General features: G+C 47.3%; 2 protein-coding genes and 1 long non-coding RNA gene across 5 annotated transcripts; 2 read left to right on the top strand and 1 right to left on the bottom strand.

The window, feature by feature from the left end:
- Nucleotides 1-1,421: 1,421 nt before the first annotated feature.
- LOC148222088 (uncharacterized) lies at nucleotides 1,422-6,409 on the bottom strand. 3 transcript variants are annotated; one of them, XR_015806650.1, is made up of 4 exons: nucleotides 4,095-4,334; nucleotides 3,437-3,494; nucleotides 3,055-3,143; nucleotides 1,422-1,787 (listed from the first exon to the last, which is right to left on the bottom strand). XR_015806650.1 is itself a non-coding variant. In XM_088172957.1 (4 exons), the coding sequence occupies exons 1-4, from the start codon at nucleotides 6,287-6,289 to the stop codon at nucleotides 1,776-1,778; spliced, it is 549 nt and encodes a 182-aa protein (XP_088029083.1). In that variant the 5' UTR covers nucleotides 6,290-6,409; the 3' UTR covers nucleotides 1,422-1,775. The 3 variants fall into 3 exon arrangements, 1 of the variants encoding a protein (XP_088029083.1); XR_015806649.1 differs by lacking the exon at nucleotides 4,095-4,334 and adding an exon at nucleotides 3,790-4,082; XM_088172957.1 differs by lacking the exon at nucleotides 4,095-4,334 and adding an exon at nucleotides 5,900-6,409.
- LOC148222089 (uncharacterized) lies at nucleotides 2,605-4,811 on the top strand. Its single transcript, XR_015806651.1, has 3 exons — nucleotides 2,605-2,752; nucleotides 3,405-3,520; nucleotides 4,329-4,811. It is a non-coding gene; the product is annotated as an uncharacterized LOC148222089 (long non-coding RNA).
- Nucleotides 5,030-18,378, top strand: UPRT (uracil phosphoribosyltransferase homolog). Its single transcript, XM_014877156.2, has 7 exons — nucleotides 5,030-5,360; nucleotides 10,883-10,925; nucleotides 14,517-14,586; nucleotides 15,632-15,694; nucleotides 16,452-16,613; nucleotides 17,143-17,241; nucleotides 17,984-18,378. The coding sequence occupies exons 1-7, from the start codon at nucleotides 5,065-5,067 to the stop codon at nucleotides 18,088-18,090; spliced, it is 840 nt and encodes a 279-aa protein (XP_014732642.1). The 5' UTR covers nucleotides 5,030-5,064; the 3' UTR covers nucleotides 18,091-18,378.
- Nucleotides 18,379-19,233: the final 855 nt, after the last annotated feature.

Here is a 19,233-nt window from a genome sequence, read left to right as displayed (position 1 = left end):
ACAGACAGACAGACAGACAGAAAGGAAGGAAGAGGACAATTGGCTTAAAGTTGATTTTTAATGAGGCAGGATTTTTCTAGTCTGTGCTTTGATACGCAACTTTGCTCCTGACCAGGATCCACTTCAAACGACAGAGACGACATTTCTGTGGCACTAATCTAATTCTTCATCATAATTGCATTTGGCAGAGCTGGGTCTGAACAGTGCCACCCCATGGCATCATTCAGAGGGATATACAGGAATTCTGGGCCTCTGACTTACATACATCCACTTTCTTCCCTATGCTCTGTTCTACATGGAAGTTTGACCAAGCAAAATGGGATAATCACAACTCTGTCTGGGATAGCCTGGAAAAACAGGCTGGCCAACATGGCAGCATCTTTCGAGTGATTTCAAATGTTTCTGTAATTTTCCCACATGCACTGCTGCAATGGTTTCATGCACAGTGTTTGTGCACACACAGTGCTTTATGGGTCGATCCAACATGCAGCACAGGCTCTCAGCCCTGTGAAATGTATCCAGTGTTTTGACCACGTCAAGCTCTTTGGACACGTGCTCCATGGAACCTCCTGCACATGGACAGCAGAACCCTGTGCTGTGCTACCACAGGATCTCACTGCTCCAATGCCTGTCATGGAGACTTGCAAATCTTCATGGTCAAACCTCATAACCCCTGCATCATCTCAGCCTTGTCATTGTTAGACAATGTACCGTTTTAATTTTTCCATATATAATATATTTGATATGAGTATTCTCCCTGCAAACTTTGGCTGCTCTTCCTTCTTTAATAACTCTCCCATGCTACTGGTTTTATTTCCTTCTGCTAATATTTCAGTCTTGTTTCCAGTTCTGATCTCCTTCTCCTTTTGATACCACTTTATTTACGTGATCCCAGATTACTGGTACCTGTACAAGGCACTGCACAAACCCTGAGAGACACCCAGGGTGAAAAGAGCCCACATTCCTGTAGTAGTTACACTCTCTATCCCAGAGTGACTGAACCAGGAGAACAGAGCCCATGATAGAGACACAGAAAGCCAACAGAGGAGTTTTATGAACTTACACTGTTTAAAGTAGCTCCCCACAAAATAAATATCTATTTCTCTGCAGATTTAGCTGTGGAAGCAGAGGATCTCCTTGGAGACAGACAAATCAATGCCTGCTCCAGAGCTGGCACTCTGGAAAGATGACAGAAGCAGCTCAGTTGAAGAAAAAAAAGCTCCAGGAATGGAGATAACTCACCACAAAAGAGATTTGTGAATAGAATCCTAAAAGATACCTGATCTGGACTTTTTCCAGGGGCTGTGTAGACAGCAAACCAGGGCTTGAGAACAAGGTCAGTGTACTGAATGAGAACGTGTTAGTTTTTCAGCTAGAAAAGTTTACAGAAGCAGCTCAGCAACAGAAATACAACACCTATCTTGTAGAGGTGAAATAACATTTTATTTACAGTTTCTTGACGCTCTTAGCTTCTTTCTCATTAAAGGTGCCTGGTATGATTCTAGCACTGTAATGAATTTCACTTCTAGCAACAAGTACTTATTTCTTCCAGCTGTAAAAAGCAGAGTACAATTTCATAAAGACTATTTATAGAAGTAAAATTTATAATTAATAGCATTCCTATAAAATGGAACGAATCAACATTGAATTCCAGATAATCAGTATGCCAAAGGGAGACTGAAACCTCTGTTCTGTATGGTAACATTGACAGTTCCAGCTGTGGCAGGCATCAGCCTAAAAGAAAGTCCCCCAGGGCTGTGGCAATCAAAATCAATTCAGGAGTCAGGCTAGAGGGAAAAGAAAAGTTTCAATATTCAAACATCATTTAGACTCAATGGTATTGGAAGGGTATGAACACAAGGAGGGGAATGCTTCAAGGAAGTATATGAAGCAAGAGGGAAAATTAATGAGAAGAAAGTAATACAAAGAAAATAAAAACAGAAAAATAGGACAAGATTGAGGGCAGATAGAAGCAGTTGTTCAGAGGTGTAAAATAATTTTGGCAAGTAGAATGTGTGCTGAAAGGCACAGTGCTCTTGGAGATAGCAACTGTTGCACTTGTTTCTAGAAAAATATGAACTATTAGTCCTCAGACCCTGCATTTAAGAACTGAACAGCTGCACACACTTTGGAAATGCAGTGTGAATTATATCTCACTGTCAATTAAAAAGTAGCATAAAAGAGCTGTATTTTAAAATGTGTTTGTGTTACAAAAATGACATGTCCAGTTGTTTTCACTGAAAATGTGGTCAGGCACTGGAAGGGGTAACCCAGGACAGTGGTGGAATTACCATGCCTTGAAGTGCTCAAGAAACAGCTGAATGTGGCACATCAGCCCAGAACAGAGCAGAACCACCCAGCCTTGTCCAGGCTGGGCATGGATTTACTGCCTGGGGGAAGATCAAACCTGCAGTGAGTCCCCAGCAGTTTGTGACTCTGTCATGTCCTGATCCCTTTGCCTTCTCCAGGTTTTGTTCCAGCCTGTGCTCTGGCTCCCTGCAAATGCACCAGGCCATGCCTGAGACTTTTTGGTTGTTACTGGTTGCTTTTCTTCTTCCCTTTTTTTCCCTTTCTCCCCTGCTAATCCAGTCACCTCCCCTGAAGTGGCCGAGGTTGTTCTTCCTGCCAAGGGAACGAGGGCACACAGAGCCTTCTGTCCACAGAGCACTCGCCTTGGCCAGGCACAAATGGGAGCTTTTCTTTCTCCCTGTTCAGAAGGCACCAATAATGAGGTGTTTGGCCATGGAAACCGGTAAGAGAAATGCACAATTTAAAGGCAGATTTACAATATAAAGTTGAAATGTTGGGAGGAAGGTGAGGGGAGAAACAAAGGAATAGACAGGGACTGGTTTGGGGGGCTCAGAGCCTGTTAGCAGCACAGTTTAATGGGTCCAGGGGACCCTCAGAGGCTGTGACCCTGCTGGAACTGCCTGGCCTGGATAAGGAGGTTTTGAGCCTTGTGAGTCAGGGCTGGGTGTCTTTTGGGTGCTTGGTGGAGCAAGGAGCCTGCCAAGGAATGGAGAAACCTGGAAACTGCTCTGGGACCCTCCTCACCTCTGGTCCTTCCACAGCTCTGTCAGGCACGTTGGAAATTTGTCTTTCCCTGTGAGGTCGGTGACAGCCTCGGGCATCTCTGGCTGTGTCTGGAACATGGGGGCAAAGGGAAGGTGTGGGGTAAACATCAGCTCTGCTCCTGCAGCTGCTGTGACACAGCGCTCCGGGAGGGGATGCAAAGAGCCAGGGACACTGGGGGAGGCTCTGCAGCCGGGGGCTCAGCCTGGACTGCTGGTTTGGGTGGGTTGGGATGGTTTTCTGCGAAGCTGTAAGGCTTGTCAGGTGTGCCAGAAAGGAAAGGAGAAATTCAGTGTGTGCAGTTCATGCTTCCAGCTTTGTTTCTTCTTCAGGAATAGCTTCAGCCTCAGTAAGGAGGACTCACCTGTTTGTAGGCTCAGTGTCATTTCCCACAGCACACTGCTTGAATTGCACACCAGGATCTGGAAAGGAAAGAGGAGGAGAAAAGGTGAGTCCCTGTCTTTCTTTTCTCATTCAGTTTCTCTTTTTTAAAGGCACTTTACTGAAAATAAAAGCTTTTTTACATATATATATTACTGCTACACGTCTATATGCCTCTCTCATTTCAGACAGTTTGTGCAGAAAGCTGCATGGAATAATTGAGCTTTGCGCCTTTCAGAATTGCTGCCACTAAATTTCTTAAACGCCTCTTTTTTTTTTTTTTTCTTTTTAAAATGAGGATTTAAAAATTCAGAAACAAAACAAACATTTCCCTACCTGAAGCTTCCTGGTAATCAAAATTGTAGAGGATTTCCCAAACCTGAATTTTGACACAAACATCCACTAGGGTTTTTGTACATCCTCGTGTTCCTTTCTAGCGTTGTCCTGTGCACAGAGAATTCTAACCAAGTGTGGGGTCAATTGGGCTGTTTGTAAACGAACAGGCAGGGGTGAGGTGGCCCCTGAGGTTTGCAAAGGAATCAAAGAGCACAGAACTCCCAGCTCTGGTTGCCTTGGCAGACAAGACCCAGACGGGAGGAGCGAGCTGCTGCCTCTGTGACCCACTGACCTGTGGTACCAACCTTAAAACAATCCCAAAAACCTGAACCGTGCTTCTGCTTGGCCCGAGGAAGGGTTGGAGTGGGAAGCAGAGCCATCAGTTCTGTTCCCTTTCGGCCACTAAGGGGAGCTGCTTCTTGGCAAATCCCGCTGTGTGATCCAGGGGTTCCAAACGCCCCAAAACTGGTCGTGCTCGTTGTGTTACAACCACCGTGTGCTGCACAAATCCTGATTTCAACTTTGCTTTTGTCCTCCAGGGTGAATAACTGCATTGGATTTTCTAACTACAAATTCTTTCTACTGTTCTTAGCCTATTCTTTGTTGTATTGCTTGTATATTGCTGCAACAGTCTTCAAGTATTTCATTAAGTATTGGACAGTAAGTCACGAAATCCGGTTACTTTTTCATCTCCTGTCAGTCTCGTGGGCTTTAGTGACTCTCGGTGCTTTGTTGCTCTCAGGCAGTGGAGGGGCTGCATTTTCCTGGGAGGTGTTTCCTGGGCCCTTTGGGAGCTCACCTCCTGTTAGATGTCCAAAATGCACGAAGCAAGAAGCAAGTAGGCTTCAGGAATTTCAGACTAGATTATCTTCTGGCAGAGAAGTTCTATCCCTTGCCTGTCTTTGTGTTTGCATGGGTGTCCCTTGGAAAGTTTGGCATTGATGTGTAAGATGCTGGCAATGATTTGTTACATATTGACAGAAAAGAAAAAAGCAGGTCTAACAACCTTGTTCATTTTCTAACCCCCATAGGCCTCCTTTTTTCCATTTAAAAACTGACTGACCCAAAAGAGGCTTTCCTGCAGCTCCAGGGGTCTGTCCCGGAGCGCGCCGTGCGGGCAGGGCCGGGTCAGGACGTGCCCGCCCGGTGCCGGTCCCGCCCCCGCGCTGCGCTCCCGCCGCGGGGCTGAGCGGCGGCCCCGGCCGCCAATGGAGCGCGGGCGGCGGCCGCGCTTCCCCCGCCCCGGCGGCGCGCACGGGGGCGCGGCCCCGGCGCATGGAGGCGATGCCCTGCCAGAACCAGCGCCTCGGCCCGCGGCCGCAGGATGAGCCGCCGACAGCCGCCAGCACGGCCACGGCGAGCGGCGGATCCCGGCTGATCCGCTTCGCCGAGCCCAGCGAGGACAGCGGCTGTCCCAGCCCGGACAGCAGCAGCAGCAGCAGCAACGGGGTGGTGGCGGCGCCGGCGCCGGTGCCCGCCGGGGAGGACGGCGCGCTGGCCATCGGGCCGCAGCTGAAGCTGCTGCCCATGAACGACCAGCTGCGGGAGCTGCAGACCATCATCAGGGACAAGTGAGCGCGCCGGGCCGGGCAGCCTGGGGTGGGGAGGAGCCGCGGCGGGCTGGGGAGACGGAGGGGGAATCATCGCCCGTCGCTCACTCCATCCATCCCTCTCCCAGGGAGCCGCAGCCTCGCCGAGCCGCTCTCAGCCGGCGGGGTCTCGGCTCGGCCGGGCTGTCCCCGCCAGGCCCGGGGGCCGAGGCCGGGGCCGGCGGGACGCGCTGCCGTGCCGCGTGTGCCGGGTTGAACGGCCGGGCCGGTGGCGCGGCCTTGTCTGGTGACGCGGGCCCGAGGGCAGGGCCGGGCCGGGCAGTGCCCGCCCCAGGCCGGGCAGCGCTCCCGGGGGTCCTGCCCGGCTCCGCGGGGCTGCCGGGCACCGGGACAGCGGCTCGGCGGCTCTTTAAACCCCTCAGGGATTTGTACCGTCACCCTGGATGGGGATTTTTGGTCACCTTCGCCCTGCGGGCGGCTCGGAGCTTGCGTGCCACATCATCAGTGCAAGGAGCGTGCGGTACCATGGTGTGTAAAGCTCTAGGGAAAGGAGGCTGTACCTTATGGTCCCGCGGGCGGGCCCGGCAGCAGCTGGGGCTCGTTACCTCTCCCTGCAGATCGCACCCCGCAGGCAGCACGGGCGGGGAGCCCTTCCCAGGCTCTGACTGCAGACAGCTGAGAGCTCCATGTTCCACAACGCAGCTCAGGTGTTGAGCACGTCCCTCCCACTGGCCGCGTTTGAAGCCGTGCTTGTTCAGCATTGGGACAGTGGTAGTGGAAAGCATTAAGTAGAGCATGCAACATAAGACAAGATTCAGTAGCATCCATCTAGTTATTAAAAACTGCTGGGTTTGCAAGAACCAGCAAAGAGGTGTGAAATCAAGCCTATCCATAGAGTGATTAGGTTCTGAATAAAACCCTCTTTCTCTGATACAGTGGCTTTCTGACATCTGCAATAAGTCACTGCAGAGACACTCTTCCTTGCTGCGTTTCACATCTGCAGATGCTTAGTCCACGTTTTGCTGTTTTCTGGCTCTTGAGGCTTAATTTTGTTGCTGACATTAATTCATTTTTTATGCAAAACTGACCACCGTTTCTCTAAGACAACACTTCCATTAATTTTATTAACCTAGCTAAGCCTCCTTATCTTAAACTAGTTTGTGGAGGGGTTTTCCTTAGTTTTCAAAGCATTGTGGGAAAAACAAAACCTGGCAACAGGAGCACCAGAAGCAGTGCAGTCTTGATGTGTGGAGGGCACATAGAAGATCTCTGCAGGTGAGAACAACCAGCTGGCAGCTTCTCTGAGGAGCAGAAAAGGAAACTGGGAATGGGCTAAGCAGAGACAGAGAGAGAGGGAATCCAAACCAGGCTTGGTGATGGCCTGTGAAAGGTTTTGAGGTTAGTGAAAACCATACAGTTTTGATATCTAGACAAATACTAGCAGTGTAATTACTTAGGGGTTTTATTATTATTAATCTGTTGTACACAGGTTTTGACCTCTTTCAAACACATTTAAGAGGTTTCTGGCTACAGTGAGCTTATCCAGAAAGCAGTAGCTGTGATTTTAACTTGAAGGCCATTTTTTAGAATTACATCAGCTTTATTGCACAAGACTTTGGTAAGAGGAAGTCTAGAATAGGACTTGTAAACAGTGAATTACTCAGAGCAGCTGCAGCAGTCGCAGACTGTATTTTATTCTGAGTGTGATGTTGCCCTGGAAGTGGGGATGGAACTGTCACTTTCAAAATCCCTTCCCAACCAGTGAGGAAAATCGGGCAGCAGCCTGCTCAGAAAGGTTGGCTTTTGTAGGTGAGGACAGTAGGGAAACATTATTTTTGTGTTCTGTCCCAAGAATTCAGCTGCATTTCATTAAGAGACCTCAGTCTGGCCTGTTATAGTGCTTGTCATTCAGAATGATGCTGAAGGGAGAAGAGGATTTTTTTAGGCACTGTTCATTAACCTTTCCCTGGGCAGCTGCAATCTGCCTTAAGACAACTCTCTAGCTACTGTAGCATTCAAACCAGGTGCTAAAAGAAACTCTTCCTCCTCAGAACCTGTTTGTGAACTGGCAGCAACGTGGCTCAGAGCAGCTACTGGTCAAAAATCCAATTTAAGCTGATAGAGGGATATGTTCACATACAGTGCTTGGGAAGAAGGAGAAGTTGTCATGTACAGGCAATTAGAGCTCTGTCACTTCGACTTTCTGGATTAAAAAAGAACAGGTAACACCTTACAGAGAATATTTAGATTTTTAATGCTGCAGAGGATGAATGTTCCAAATACAACAGTACCTGAAAATGGCAGACATTAAAAGGCAAGCTCCTGGAGAGTGAGGAATGGAACAAAAGCAGGGAAAAAACCAATTTGGGGCTATTACCATAAGTGAGGAAAGGGTAAATACTCAGATAATCCCAGTGAACTGGGATGGAGCTAAGAATGGTCAGGCCAGCTGCAGAAGGGACTCTCTTTTGTCCATAGCATGAGCTGCTCAGAGAAGTGGAAAGCTCTTTCCTTGTTCCTGAGAGGATTCAGAGAAAGAAATTATGGCCTTTCAACTGGTATTATTGTAAGGAGAAACCCACCTTCATGTGGCTGGTCATGGGATTCAGAGGTGCCTGGCTTGGTCAGGGATATCCTGGTAAGACTAAAATGGTACTTTTGCCTCCTTAAAATTAACAAGAACTTGGTCTGTGTGCCAGTCAGGGAGATGGATAGATCACCTCAACTCTGTCTGGATTTCCTCATTTTCCCTCAGGCTTGTCACTTTTCTGCTCAGCAAATGCTTAATGGGGGCAGGTGCCTTTTATAGTGAGTGGGATATGAACCTCAAGTGCTCTAATGGGATGTGAGCTGATGCAGTACTGAACATTCTGGAACAGTCTCTTTACAAGGAGGGAATGATCTCAAGGTAATTTCTAGCCTCACAGATGAGAACCAGGGATCTGGAAGCTGAAATGAGGAGTGCAGTGACGTGTTTATGTAGAAGCAAATTCATTAGCTCAGGTTGGCAGTGTGATTTTAACTCATGATTTAACAAGAGATACGATTTAAATCCAGATACTTTAAGGTTCTTGTGTCTGTTGGGTGAGATCATTGCGTGTGTTGTGCTAAAGCTTCTTACTCCCTAAGGAACAGAGTGATAACATAGAAATGCAGATGGCAGAGTGGTTGGATGTGCAGTCCTGGCTGTTGCACAGAGCAGGGGACTCGGGAGTGTGTCACTCACCTGTGCAGGCAGGAAGGGTGGGATCCCTCTGCATCCCAGCCCTGGCATGGAAACAATTGAGGGCTGCAGTCCATTAAGTACTGAAGTGCTGCAGGGAGAACGTGGACCTGTTCCCAGCTACATCATCTCCCTGAATGCCAACAGCTCGTCCAGCCTTCAGTTTTCTTAAAAACCTTTTACTAATCCCATGTAGGGAAGTGGCTTTTTTCCAGCCTGGCCTTCACCCTGGGTGTCTCTCAACAAGTTCTGTGAAGTAATGAGAGAAAGAGGAATTAGTGAAGCCTCCATAGCTGCAGACCTGACAGTGTTTGTCACTAGTACCAAGTGCTAAAGCAGGAAAAAACCCTGCAGCTACTTTGTATTACACTACAGTCCAAAAAAACCCCTTTCTTCTCACCTCCTGAGACAAACACTGTGACATCAGCCACACTCTCCTGCCTTCAGAAACAAAATGAAATTCATTTATCTTGTGTAACACAATGTTCCTGTTACAAGTTAGGTTTTAATGCCTCATATTTGTAGTGTTGTCTTGTTCTTTGATGAAGCAGCTGAAACAGTTTCTAATATGACATGAATCATTACTCTATGTATTTCTATCTGGTATTTAAGGAGAACAGTTACAGTGTTTTCACATAAGCCCTTTGTTTTTTTTTTCTGCCCCTGGCAATTCTGACAGGATGTGGGGTTTGAGATGTGGTCACAGCTTTCCAGCTGCCCCTGTACACGAGGTCTGCCATTTTCTATATTATTGTTATTTGTATGCACTGTGGTTTTCTGTTGCCCTCTGCTTCTCATAAACCAGGTATGGCCAATGAAGTTCAATGAACTGTGCAGAGGAACATATGTCCTTCTGCAAGCACAGAGGACTTGGTTTAAAGCCTCATAATTTGCATTAATAACTCAGAGTGTTCACTCTAAACACTTTATTTATCACTTTGCAGTCAAAACTGTGGTCTGGACATTGTTGGGTCTGTCTTAGACCTATTTATGAAATTCATCTAAATTTTCTGAAATGCCAGTCTGGAAGAACCTAGATATGCCACTTAGCTACTTCCTTCTTTTAGAAACACTTATCTATACTGCAGATAGAAGCAGGAAACTTTCTAAAACCTTAATATATCAGGTCATATAATTGTCTGGATTTGGGGTTGGGTTGTTGGTTTTTTTGTTTTTGGTTTTTTTCAGTTTTAGGCTCTTTATGAGCATTGCCTGTCTAGTTAATGTCAAAATAGCAGAAAGTTTGGAATTTCCTGTCGTTACCAGAAAGAAGGAAAAAATAAAAGCAAGCAGTATTTTAACAGTGTGTTATTAGGAAAGAAACTAGATTAAGTTAATGCTCTTCTAAAGCCTCTCTTTTAAAGTGGGGAATAAATGACTGGTTCCCAGGCAATGAGCAGGCAAACCTTTTGACTTTCATTCATGTAAGCATGAGGTGTCTCAGGATGTTGGGGATTAAATACAAAATGGTATTTAAGGAGACATGCAGAGTATCAGGGTTTGAAAACATGAGAGGGATTAACAGAACATTTCATTTAAAAGTACCTCATACTGTATTGGTGCTGTGTCTGAGGGTTTTCAAGGCTGCTGTCCTGTGAGTGTTGGCTCCTTGATCAGAAGTGTCCTGTTCTGGTGTAGTGAGAGTTGCTCTTGGCATGGGAAGCAAAGTGTTAAAGCTGCTTCTAAAATTCAGGCTTTTAACCTTTTATTTTGCCTTCTGAAGGGCCAGAAGCCACACAGGCACCTGAGCAAAAGGTTGTACCCAAACTAATAAGAGGCAGAGAGAAGTTTTCACGGGAATGCTCATTAATCCCTGCTCAGTTTAAGCTCACATTCACTGATCTAATCACACTCAGTGAGTTCCAGATAAGACAGGATCTATCTGCTGCTTATCAGGTGTGTTGTCAGCCCTGGGTTCAGGATCTGCATGATCATTGTGCCACGGTTTCTGACTGACTGCAGGACAGGCAAGCAAAGCTCATTTGCTCTCAGAGCTGCAGGGAATGCAGGAATATTTGAGCTCAGGAGGTGTTTTGGAAGTGAGCTGGAACAGCAGTACCATGGGAACCCTACAGAACATCATCCTCTGGTGTTTGATTGCTACTGGCACAGAGCAGCAGCATTGCCAAACCCCAGAGCTGGGTCACTGCATCTCTGCCACCAACCAGGAAACCCACGGTGCAGAGTCTCTGGGATAAATTTAGTATGCCATAGGAGACTTTTCTCTGAACTACCTTGGAATATAGTATTTAATGTTGTATTTAAACAATGTTTTTAAAGCAATTCCCCAATTAAAAATGTAAATTATTACCTTTTTCAGGAAATCCAGTAGAGGAGACTTCGTATTTTCTGCTGATCGTCTGGTAGGTGAAGAGTTTCTTCTTGACATTGTACTTTGCAACTCTTCCATAAAATGAGTCTTTCAGAACAGAAGAATGGTGGTGTGACAGCAACTTTTTTACCCAAAAGACATTGCTGTGTGACAACAACTTTCTGTATAGGGACTTCTGTTCACTGTTTCATCTCAGTGGGTTCCAGAAACCATGGTTTTACCAGACACAGCTACTTGAGGACAGAGACCTGTAGTAATAAGAGAATTCTGTTCAAAACCAGATGCACAGAGGGTGCAGATAATTGAGTTTTATTTTAAAGCAGCACTTTTGATCTTGTGAACAGAGCAGTACAATTTCTTACAGCTTAGATGTTACCAGTTGCTTGCATGCAGAAGTGCCTCCTGGCACTTGCTGTGTGTTAGATTAGTAGCTCTGGGTGCATCCACATGGAGAATTTGTCTTTAGCCATATGGTGGTTACTGGCAGGGACAAAGCAATTTGGAGTTTTCACATGTTTTAGTAAGTCAGAACAAAGACTGCTGGGAGTGCAGCCTTTATCTCATTTAAATTACAAGCTTAAAGAAAACCCCAGCACTTGCTACCACACACACTTGTGTCCACAAGGGTGTTTGCTTTCTGCAAATCCACTCTCATTAACAGAAGGAAGTGTTTTTCCCCTTGCAGCATAGTGCACAGCCCATTCACAGTTAGAGCCACAGCAGGCAGGTTTCCTGTGATGAGCCCAATCTTAATCCAGGCTTGCTCAGGTTTAAATGTAGCCACAACCTAAGATTGTGACTGCAGTGTTTTTTATCTTCATGGTTTTCCATTTCCCCCCCTACTTTCCCCTTCTTGAGGATGTTTCCTACATTTCAGTGCCTTATTGTCAATAATTAGTGTGAAGAACCTTTTTCCAAGTACCTTCTCACCTTTGTTGGGTGTCCTGCCCTGTTCTGAGGCAAACACTGATTTTTTTTTTCTCCCTCTCATTGCTGGACACTGCAGATCCAGGCAGTGAGTTCAGGTCCTTGCACCAGTGTCTTCTATGGGCTGGCCAGCACAGCCAGAGAGCCTCTGTGTGCTCATCCTGCTGCTCTGTTTTCCATTTTGTAGGAGGAATTTTGCACAAAAGAATATGTAGGACTCTCATTTTCTGAATATTTTTCCTAGGTGTGACAAAGAATAGTTATAATTCCATATGGGATTTGGTCTCTACTGAACTTGGCAAGATGCAAACAGTTAGGGCTTGCCACGTTCTCCACCCAGAGAGCAAACAGAGTTTAATGGCAAGAGGCAATACATGAATAAAAGTGTGGGATTATAGGGGAAGAAAATATACCTTGTTGCAGTGAGAAAATGAGAATGAAGTTTGCTCCTACCTTGGCAGCTGTTAGGAGCAATGGCTCCTAAGATCACCAGGGCAAGAGGTCTTAAGGAGGGATTCTAAAGGTGATGAATTTCTGGTGGTGCAGCCTTTTCTTCTGGCAATTTGTTTCACACATAGGGGATGACACAAAGGAAATGTTTGAAGATACTTGTGAGAAAAAGGAGATAATGGGCGGTGGAGGTTGGCAGGAAGTGTCTGAAAGCCACTGCCAGGGTTGTGATCCTGAAGCTGAAAGAATTGAGGTTAAAGGCATGAGAAGGAAGGACCAAAACAAACCTGTGTGGTGTTGGTGAAGGAGGAGGCAGCCCCTGGCATGGGAGACACTCAGTCCTTATGGCTGGTGGTGGTGGAACTGGGGACAGCTGGAACTCAGGGCAGCTGGTGGGAAGGGCACAGAGCTCCCCTCTGCACAGGAGGCTCCCCCTGATCCCTGCACCCACACACTGGAGGCACTGAACTGCTGTCACAAGTGCTGGTGCTTTGCAGCAGGAAACACATTTTTGGGGGGATGATTGAAGGCCTGAGGTGGAGCCATGAATTAATTTCTCAGCCTTGCCAGCAGCTCCCTGAGTAACAGTGACCAGGTCACTTCACCTTTCTGCCCACCTGCCTCTTTCAGGGGGTGAGCATTCATACAGCTGCAAAGAGCTGTACAGATACAGAGGCTGCTCTGCCTCCTCTTGAGCTTCCAAGGAAGGCCACACATAATGGGTTAGAGGATTTTCTGGTCAGACTCTTCTACCTTGGAATCAAAGTTCTACTTCCTGTTTCATATGGGGCTGTAATAAAACTGGTTTTATCTTCTAAGCAATGGCAGCCACCTCTCTGGGAGAGGAGCAGCTGGTTCTTGAGGCACAAGAGAAAAAAGGAGGAAATTAATCCCTGAGTGTGGCAGAAAGCACAGGGCAAAAATAAATGTTTACAAAGAATCCTTCCAGCCTCTGTGTAAAACACTGATAAGTGTAGGGAGATCACAGAGATTATTTGACCATAAGACCTTCACTGGATTACTCTAAATTTTTGGCAGATTATGTGGAGCAATATCAGCATTACACCAAGATGAAAAAAAGCTTTTCTTCTAAACCTGGCAAATAGGTTGGCTTTTTTTTTTTCAGTGAATTAAGTTCAAAAACATAAAATAAAATTGGGTACAAATGTCCCAGAAACTGATCATAACTTCTGAATATGGTTGCCACAAACACAGTTCTAGGAAGAAAAAGTTGTACTAAAATGACTAAAAATACCTTGAAAGAGAGATTATAAATGTAAGGGACCATTTTTAGTAGAGGCTGCTTGTGTGCCAGGAACTGGAGCAGAATGGAAGGACAGGAAAAACCTTCCAGGCTGCCCTGTTTCTGGAATAAGAACTGCCTGAGGTGAGCAGTACACCTACTCCATCCCAGGAGCATTGCCTCACTTCTGCCATCCCACAGTGAATTTTGAATAATCAGTGATTTTTTAGTTAAAGCTCTTGCTTGGCAGTAGCTTTCCTTGAGCAGTTCTGCCTGTGAATCCTTGGCTCATGAACAGAGAGAATTCTCACATCTTTAATACCCAGAGCATCCTTCAGGACAATCATTCTGGGTGCAGATGGATGTGTTTTGTACTTTGCAGGGCAGCACCAGGGGAGGGCTGGGGGCTCCTGAGCTGCCCCTCCACCTGCACCATCCAAAAGTGCAGGGATTGGCAGAGCTCCACATGGAAACCAGAGCTGGCACAAGCTGGGAGGTGAAGGTGATAAAGAGATTCCTACACCTGCTGACTTGTCTTTGGGCACTGGTGATGTGTGTGCATTGCTGCAGCTTCTGGGGCTGTTCTGGCAGCCCAGCTGCAGTTTAGTCCTAGAAACAGGGATGTGAAAACAGAGCCTGGCTGAGGGGGAGCTTTCCCTCACCAGGATTTCCTGTCAGCAGATGAAGTTGCATTGATGCCTCACTCATCTGTTGAGAATAATTTCTCTCTGAAGCCTCTGCCTGCCAGGTGTAAATAAAGTCAGTTTTATGGTTGCTTATGAGCCCCTCTCATCTCCCAATTTTGTTCTGCAATGCCTTTGTTTGATTTGTGGCCAAAACATAGGTGTCACCCCCAAATTCACCCACTCTAAATCCAGTCCCTAATTGCTGTTAAAGAGACCCTTTGGGCTCACCCTGTCCTTGTAACTATTACTGCCATGTAGTGCCTTATCTCCAGAGATCACAATCCCTTTAAGCTGACCCATCTCTTTGGTTCCACAGATCAGACTCGTGGTTGAAGAGGGATTGAATCAACTGCCCTACACAGAATGTACTGTGACCACTCCAACAGGTATGTGGGAAATCACCCTGGCCTGCTAGGACTGGAAGTGGAACTGATACCAAAATACAGAAAATTCTTATAAGAGTTACAGAATATCCTGAGGTGGAAGGGACTCAAGAGAATCATTGAGTCCAACTCAGCTTCTCAGAGAACTGCCTAAAACTGAATCCTGCAACATCCAGATGGTCTTTGAACTCTGACAGATTTGGTGCCACAAGCACTTCCCTGGGGAGCTCTGAGCAGGGAGTGAGTGTCCCTGCTGGTTTAAAAAGCTACAAGGCACCTAGCAACACAACTGAGCAAAACAGTCAACATTGTCATTTCACTAAGGATTAAATTGGTCTTGCTAAACCACGATGAAAATGTACCAGTGCATGTGCAAGATCAGTTCACCTGCCCACACCACAGCCTTGAATTAAAACTGATGATATTTCACATGCCCAGTAAGGAAAAACTACTTGGCACAAGCAGCTTTGCCTTGCCCAGCCTAAGCCTGGCCCTGCAACTGGGGCCAGTAGGAGTGAGGATGAGCAGGAAATGAAAAGTGGCTGTGTTAGCACTAGAGAAAATCATTGCAGAAGTTGTGGTTCTTCCTGTCACTGTAAAGATCTGTAAGATCTTTACAGATACTCAGGTGTGCAGTACTCAGGGCCAGCTGCTGAGTGTATCAGCAAGCTGGGGGGAGCTGCTCAGCTCCCTGGTGTGACCCGCAGCACACCTGTGACAGCACCTGAGTCCTGTTCCCCCTGAGAACTGCACTTGCATTGCTGCAGAGAGACAGTCCCACTCTGCAGTAAAGCATTGGTGTGGCTTTACTTACACTTAGAGAAATGATGGACTGCAAACCCTCAACTGTGGAACCACACACAGAGTTCAGACACCCAGCCAGGAGGCACCATCCCTTACCTGGGTTTACTTCTGCAGCTGCTTCACCTCTTGAGCATTGGTGTCACATCTGTTCCCATCAGTCAGTGACAGATCCAGGACCATCTCTGTTCAGAGAGGGCAGAAGGGAGCAGCCACTGCCACTGAGCCCTGGTTTCTTTCCTCCCAGGACACAAGTATGAAGGAGTCCGGTTTGAAAAGGGAAACTGCGGGGTCAGCATCATGAGAAGTGGTAGGTGGTGCTGGCTGCTTTGGAAACCTGTAAGCAACTTCCTTTCAAAAACGTGTAACAATAGGTTTACCCAAGTTCTTTCTTAGGTATCCTTGATAGCAGAATGTCCAGGAATATCTCCCATTAGCCCTTAAGGACACAAATGGCTGAACACATCTCCTGTGGCCTCTTCCCTGGCAGCTGTTCCCTGTGAGGGGCCAGGTGCCCTCCCCTGTTTGTGCCCAGAGCCAGGGCCCAGCCCAGCCACGCTCCGTGGGGGCAGAGTCCCTGTCACTGCCCAGTGCTGGGCAAACCTTTGGATCTGTGCTGTCAAACCCACACTCTGCCCCACACTCTGTCACCAGGATGTCCCCAAACCCCATTCTGACCTTTCCAGCTGTCTCCTGTGGGAGCTCAGCACAGCTGGGAACACCAAACCCAGGGGCTGGGCAGCACCGAGGAGACTCGGTGTGCTGTAAACAGAGGAAAAAGGGCGAGAGCTTCAAGGTTTTAATGCTTAGAATTGTTCACCAGCACAGGGGTGAGACTGTCCATTTGGGACTGTCCCTTTTGGGAACTGTTCCTTTGAGGACTGTCATTTGGGGACTGTCCCTTTTGGGCACTGTCATTTGGGCACTGTCCCTTTGAGGACTGTCCTTGTGGGGACTGTCCCTTTTGGGCACTGTCCCTTTGGGCACTGTCCCCTCCCTGCAGCCCCTTGTCCCCAGCCCTTTCTCAGTGTCCCCATGTGCTGCTGTGTTTGTGCTGCTCCCTGCAGGGGAGGCCATGGAGCAGGGCCTGCGGGACTGCTGCAGATCCATCCGCATCGGGAAAATCCTGATCCAGAGCGACGAGGAGACGCAGCGAGCCAAGGTGTACTACGCCAAGTTCCCCCCAGACATCTACAGGAGGAAAGTGCTGCTCATGTACCCGATCCTGAGTGAGTGGCTGCCAGCAGCACGGACAGCCAGACTCCTCTGAACCTGAGTGCTGGCACTGAAAGAAAACTCCCACAGGCAGGGGCTTTGATTGGGTTTTCTGCTTGGTTTAGGTGGCAGAGGAGGGGATTGATCAGGACACACATTACTCAGATGCACCCGTGTGAATGCAGAGCAAATCATTTGGACATGGTTGCATTTGGGAGAAAGGCTGAGGTTAAGATAGGATAGAAATTTAATGATACGAATTTTGCCATGGGAAAAACACTCAAACAGTGTTTTTCTTATTGTGAGACATTTCTAGATTAATATTATAAGGAATTGGTTGGGATGAGGTTACTTGTCCACTCCAAGTTCTGCCATTAGGAGACCAACAAGGAGTTTATGCAGAGGTGATGCCTTTCCAGTGGGAAAGGACAGAATCACCATTCAGTCACACCAGCTGTACCACAGGTATTCTCAGACAGCTTAGGACAAGTTCATCAGCCAGGGCAAAACCCCTAAGCCCTCTCCCCCTCCCTGCCCTCTCAGGTACTGGGAACACGGTGATCGAGGCTGTCAAAGTGCTGGTGGAACACGGGGTCCAGCCCAGCGTCATCATCCTGCTCAGCCTCTTCTCCACCCCTCATGGTGAGTGGGAGGGGCACAGCTGTGTCTGCTGGGGACAGTGACATCAGTCACACCTGGGACAGGCAGGACAGAGCTGTGCCTCTGCCATGGCAGCATCGCTTTGCTCAGAGCAGGTTTGGGGTTTTTTGCCTGAATTGTAAAACTCAGAGCACAGCACCGTGTTTGGTGTGGGCAGTGAGGAGGGGATTGAATGACAAAACTGCATCTGGGAGGGTGTTCCAGAAAGCAGGAGTTTGCAGCACTGCCAGGTCCATGGCTCACAGAGCAGTGCCAGGCCAGCTGCTGTTCTGGGCCATGGAATGGAGGGGGTTGGTCCAGCACCAGAATAACACCAGGAGTGGGAGCTGAATGGAGCTACACAACTGGCCTGGCTGCAAGTTAAAGGTAAAAGGGGATCTAAATGGGGAACATTTGTTTCTCTGGGAGGAAAGAGGATCTTGTGTGGTGTATTAGAAATTGGCCATGGCAGAACTCACTATCAAAAAGCTCAGCTGAACTGCAGAGCAGCCTGTAACCACTTCAGTTGGGAATATGTGTGTATGGGAAAGGCAATTCCAAACAAGAAAACCCCAAAAGAGCAATCCCTTAAAATCAGGCAGTTTTCCTCATCCATGGTTAGCCAAGGCAGGAACAGGAAGAAGAGACAGAAGCACAGAGCCTGACTTACTTTTGGAATGCTGCTGATCACAATTTGATGGGCTGAAGCACTGTAGTCATTATTCCCTTTGCTGTCTCTTCCAAGGTGCCAAATCCATCATCCAGGAATTCCCAGAAATCACCATTTTAACTACAGAAGTGCATCCTGTTGCACCAACACACTTTGGACAGAAGTACTTTGGGACAGACTGACAGTCTTGGAACAACTGGATACGACTCTATGGCATTACAAGAGGTTTTTTTACATTTTATTACTGTTGAGTTGGTCGAGGGCATGTTTAAAAACCTTTTTGGCCAACTAACTTAGGGTAGTGCTGGCCTGAACAGGGATCAGGTACAATGACAAAGCACTCTGGTTACACGGTCAAGCATCTCCATGTTGGGGCTCTCTAATTGCCACACTCTGCTTTAACCTATTTATTCTTCTCCAGCCTGTCCGTGGCCACCTGCAAGAGCAAAATAAACCCAACTAAACCCCAAGGGAGTGTCCTTCATTTCTAGGGTCACTTGGCATCACTCCAGCTACAGCCACACCCAGTGTTTCCAAATCTCAGGGTGCACTTGGACCTCAGTGTCCTCCTGAGCAGCCACGTGGAGTTTTGGTCTTTGGCAGGTGGCCAAGAGCCAAAGAGACAACTGGAATTTTGTTCTGCAAACATTCTCAAGTAGTGAAACACCCCTGCTTGTCTTGCTCAAGGGCCCTGAATCATTCCAGATTCCTGTTGCAGCACAGGTGCAAACTGGGTAAGGAGCTGGGGGTGGGGGCAGCACTGCCTGTGGAAATTCTACACATACAGAACTTGAGAGTTCTAAGAGGCAAAACTTGTGGTTGGATCAGTCTAATCAACCCTTTAAATGACAGGAAAACTGCAGCAAAAAGCTGGAACTCGATTTCTAGTCCTGTTCACAGAGCAGCAGAGCCAGAAGACAAGCATGGCCCTCAGGGCTCAGCAGCCTTTCCAAACCCTCAGGGCCCTCATTGTTTGAGTCATTAAACATCAATCTGCAGCCAAATCCCTTCTTTCTTTAAATCCTCTGGCATCAAATACACCATACCCAGCTGGCCAGTACCTCCCCTTGCTGTAACTTCGGGGAACTCCATAAATACAATATAAACCCCTATTATTTTAAAATATATCCGTATTCTACAAATGCAGGATTAGGGAATGTTGTCTCCAGCAGTGTCCTTACCTCTCATCAGGTGAGTGGAGTGCTGAGGTCTGGACTGCCCCCACCAATGAGTCTTTTTATCACAGATAACCTTCCCTGTTCCAAGCAGTAATTCCAATTAATTAAAGTTGTGTAACACTTCCAGAGAGGCAATGTTTAGCCTGA

Source organism: Sturnus vulgaris, chromosome 14 (genome assembly GCF_052056855.1).
Source record: "Sturnus vulgaris isolate bStuVul1 chromosome 14, bStuVul1.hap1, whole genome shotgun sequence".
NCBI classification, from domain to species: Eukaryota; Metazoa; Chordata; class Aves; order Passeriformes; family Sturnidae; genus Sturnus; species Sturnus vulgaris.
The sequence above is the reverse complement of the archived record's forward strand: the minus strand, read 5'-3'. Positions and strand labels throughout refer to the sequence as shown.